Source organism: Geospiza fortis, unplaced genomic scaffold (assembly GCF_000277835.1).
Source record: "Geospiza fortis unplaced genomic scaffold, GeoFor_1.0 scaffold1039, whole genome shotgun sequence".
NCBI lineage: Eukaryota > Metazoa > Chordata > Aves > Passeriformes > Thraupidae > Geospiza > Geospiza fortis.
Window position 1 is genome coordinate 34,560 of NW_005054733.1, and position 4,276 is coordinate 38,835.

At 58.5% G+C, this 4,276-nt stretch overlaps 1 protein-coding gene across 1 annotated transcript in view; it reads left to right on the plus strand.

Annotated features, from left to right (window-relative positions):
- Positions 1 to 302: 302 nt before the first annotated feature.
- The window catches only part of TMEM161A (transmembrane protein 161A), a 5,389-nt gene continuing 1,415 nt past the window's right edge, over positions 303 to 4,276 (plus strand). The window contains 7 exon segments of the mRNA XM_031065304.1: positions 303 to 325; positions 1,664 to 1,737; positions 1,740 to 1,751; positions 2,200 to 2,356; positions 3,178 to 3,329; positions 3,668 to 3,728; positions 3,872 to 4,015. Of these exon segments, the coding sequence (XP_030921164.1) occupies positions 303 to 325; positions 1,664 to 1,737; positions 1,740 to 1,751; positions 2,200 to 2,356; positions 3,178 to 3,329; positions 3,668 to 3,728; positions 3,872 to 4,015 (623 nt within the window).

Consider the following 4,276-nt stretch of genomic DNA (forward strand, 5'->3'; position numbering starts at 1 on the left):
TCGATACTATCGATTATCCCGTGTGGGCTCGGCCCCACCGGGACTCGAACCCGCGGTCCCGACTCTCCCAGGAGGCCCCACCCGCGGAACAGCGTGCCGCGCAGAGCCCGCCCCCTCCCACAGCCGCCCTGTCATTGGTCAATAACCTGCCAATCAAAAGGAATACATCCGCGGATTGGTTGATGAGAGGGGCGTGGTCGGGCGGGCTTCCTGCTGGCGCCTTTGCGCTGACCCCCGGCATGGTGGGCACGGAGCGGGATGGAGCGGGGGGGAACCGGGGATGGACCGGGGGGGAACCGGGGATGGACCGGGATAAAGCGGGATGGTACATTGAGTCAGGAGTTTATTTTTACTCCAGTCATCCACAGAGTTTGGGTGTAACTTTTTCCAGCTACCTGTCCTTTCAGTGGTGCATTCCATGCTCCAGGTTTTTTTGTTTTAGTTACTATCTCAAATAATATGTATGTAATTACATACAACAGCAAGAACTGAGACAATTTGTGTCTGGACACAGACAGACAGTGCCGTCAGAGGCGCAAGAACCAACTCAGTTTTCTACTTTGTCAATATACTATGTTGTGTTTCTGTTCCCACTTGGTCGTCTTCATGGCCGTCTTTGCCTTCCTGTTTCATAGGTGAAGGGGTTATTCAGGTGTCTGAGCAGATGTGTTGGACCTTGTGAAACAGTAACTCAGCTCCTGGGGAGGTACAGGTGTAAATGCTCTCCAGACAATCTTCAGATCAAGCTGTGGAGCCATAGGACGCCCTGATTCATTCTTTAATGCGAGCAAGCCTGTTCAGATCTCTTTCCCATCAGCAGGCTGTGCTCTCTGAGGCTGTGATCTGATTGTAGTCACTGTCTAAGCACTTTTCCAGTGATACCTTTAATTAGGCATTCACCCCGGAGTCAGCAGACGTGCTCTCAGGCTGTGTCAGATGTTCCTCCACTCCCTGGAGAACAGGGTACCAAGTGTGTGCCTTCTGTTCCTAACCTTAAACCTGCTCAAATCCCTGTTCAGGATCACCCCCTAAGGAGAAGCTCCCCTTGAGCTTATACCTATCCGCTGCCTGGTGATTACTTGCTCTTCTTTCTCCCTTGCCCTCATCTGCTCAGCACTGCAAGAGCTGGTGAGTTGTCAGAATTCAGGACATCCCTCTGGCTGTCCTGGATGGGTCAAACCCCGGCTAGGGGGCTTAAGAGACCCTGGCACAGAGCCTAAGACACCTATGACTTCGATTATGACCCATGGAAAAAATTGCCAACCTTATATGAGGATCTGCAAGCCACGAAAGTCTAAGTAGAATAATAGCTAGTTTGTCAGGGGGTGAAAAATAGATTTTTGGGGTTTTTAGAATGGGGGTTCAGGAGGTAAGATGGAGGAATCTGGGCATGTCCAGCTTTTCTCCTTCTTCTTCTTGACCTCCATCTTCTGCTGTGATGATGGCACTTTTGGATTGGTTTAAGGTAGAGGGGTTGGGGACACGTTTAGGGTTGGGGATACGTTCGGGACTGGGAACACATTCGGGGTTGGGGACACGTTCGGGTTTGGGGACAGCAGGAGCCACCCCAGGGTGCCGGGGGTGACACGGGGACAGCCAGGGGTGACAGGGGGACAGCAGGGGGTGACACGGGGACAGGCAGGCGCTGCTGGGTTCCCTGCAGGAGGGCCAGCGGGGTGGCAGAGGACAAACCGCTGTCGGTGCCGCGGGACATCGAGCTGCAGCCGGACACCAGCCCCTGGACGCGCTGGGTAATGCCCGGGGACGCTGCGGGGTGTCCCCAGAGCGGTGACAGAGGTGTCCCCGGCACGGTGCCACGTCCCCAGTGCAGTGCCATGTCCCCAGAGCAGTGCCATGTCCCCAGAGCAGTGACAGCTGTGTCTCCAACCCAGTGCCATGTCCCTGTGCCCACAGTGCTGCGCCATTTCCTGGAGTACCGGTGACATTCCCCAGCCCAATGCCATGTCCCCAGTGCAGTGCCATGTCCCCAGTGTGGTGACAGCTGTGTCCCATGTCCCCAGCCGTGTCCCATGTCCCCAGCCCAGTGACACACGTGTCCCCGTGCAGTGCTGCGCCATTTCCTGGAGTACCAGTGCCATGTCTGTCCCCAGCCATGTCCCATGTCCCCAGTGCAGTGACAGCTGTGTCCCCAGCCGTGTCCCATGTCCCCAGCCCGGTGACACGCGTGTCCCCATGCAGTGCTGCGCCATTTCCTCGAGTACCAGTGGTTCGTGGATTTCTCCGTCTACGCCGGCGCCGTCTACGCCTTCAGCGAGGGCTACCTCTGCCTGGTGAGCCCCGCCAGGGAGAGCAACCTGGGCGTGCTCTGGTGCCTGCTCACCGTCCTCTTCTCCGTGTATCCTCACCTTTGGGGGGCCAGGCAGGAAGGGGAGCCCCAGCGCTGCTTTTACCCTCCCATCTAAGGCATAAAACTGAATTTTTGGGGTTATTTATAAGGAATTCTGCAGGTGACCAACCTGGGTCTACTCACCATCTTCTTCTCCATGTATCCTCAATTCTTGGGGTCCCAGGCGGAAAGGGGAACGCCATCAGCATTGTTTCCCTCCCAGCTGAGGCATAAAAGTGAATTTTAGGGATTATTTATGATGAATTCTGCAGGTGAGCAACCTGGGCCTGCTCATCATCCTCTTCTCCATGTATCCTCAATTCCTGGGGGGGTTAAGCAGAAAGGGGAGCCCCACCAGCATTGTTTCCCTCCCAGCTGAGGGACAAAACTGAATTTTAGGGGTTATTCATGAGGAATTCTGCAGGTGACCAACCTGGGTGTCCTCTGGTGCCTCTTCTCCGTGTATCCTCAATTTTTGGAGTCCCAGGCAGAAAAGGGGAACCCCAGCGCTGCTTTTACCCTCCCAGCTGAGGCATAAAACTGAATTTTTGGAGTTATTTATGAGGAATTCTGCAGGTTGGGCCTGCTCACCGTCCTCTTCTCCGTGTATCCTCCATTCCTGGGGGTCCCAGGCAGAAAGGGGAACGCCACCAGCATTTTTACCCTCCCAGCTGAGGGACAGAACTGAATTTTCGGGGTCATTTGTGACGAATTCCGCGTGTGTCCCCAGAGGAGCTGCAGGTGGCCTCGTGGCGGGGGCGGCTGTGGGGTGAGCAGAGGTTTGGGGTCCCCCGGTGTCCCCGTTTCCTTGACGCCGTGCCCGCCCGCAGCAAGGTGTTCTGCACGGTGATGCGGCACTACTTCCGCTCGGAGGAGGGCGGCGAGCGCTCCGTGTGCCTCGCGGCCGCCTTCTTCTTCCTGCTGCTCGCCATGCTGGCCCTGGTGGTGCGCGAGGAGTACCTGGAGTTCGGCCTGGAGGCCGGTGCGTGGCAGGGCTGGGGATGGGCAGGGGGCGCTGGGGACCCCGGCCAGGGGGGGCACAACACGCCCAGGGGTCACTCATGGGGGGTCACTCCTCAATTGGTCACTCCACACTCCCAGGGGTCACTCCTCAGTTGGTCACTCCACACTCATTGGTCACTCATGGGGGGTCACAACGTGCCCAGGGGGCACTCCCCAATTGGTCACTCCCCATTCCCAGGGATCACTCCCCATGCCCAGGGGTCACTCCCCACTCATTGGTCACTCATGGGGGTCACTCCCCACTCTCAGGGGTCACTCCCCTGGTCACTCCCTGGTCACTCCCTGGTCACTCTGCAGGGCTGGCCGGAGTCTCCTCTAACCTGGAGCCCTTCCTGAAGCCGCGGGGCTGGGAGTGGACGTGAGTGGGGACCAAGTGACCCTTTTTGGGGACATTTCTGGGAAGTTTGGGGCGGGAACTCACCAGGAACAGGGACAGCAATGTCACCCTGTCCCTGTGTGCGTGTCCCCAGCAATGTCACCCTGTCCCCGCTGTGTCCCCAGGCTGCCCCTGGCCAGGCTGGCCTTCAAGCTGGGGCTGGTGGCCCTGAGCTCCTTCCTGGGCGCCTGCCTGACCTTCCCGGGGCTGCGCCTGGCACAGACACACCTGGACGCGCTGAGCATGGCGGCCGGCAAACCCCTGACACAGTGAGTGACACCTGGGGACACTGGGGACAGCTGGGGACAATGGGGACAATGGGGGACAGGGGGGCACAGACACACCTGGACGCGCTGAGCATGGCGGCCGGCAAACCCCTGACACAGTGAGTGACACCTGGGGACACTGGGGACAGCTGGGGACCACCTGGGGGTCAGCTCGGGACACCTGGGGACAGTGGGGGATAGTGGGGCGGGACCAGCAGGGGATACCTGAGGACAGTGGGGGACACCTGGGGACAGCAGGGGGCA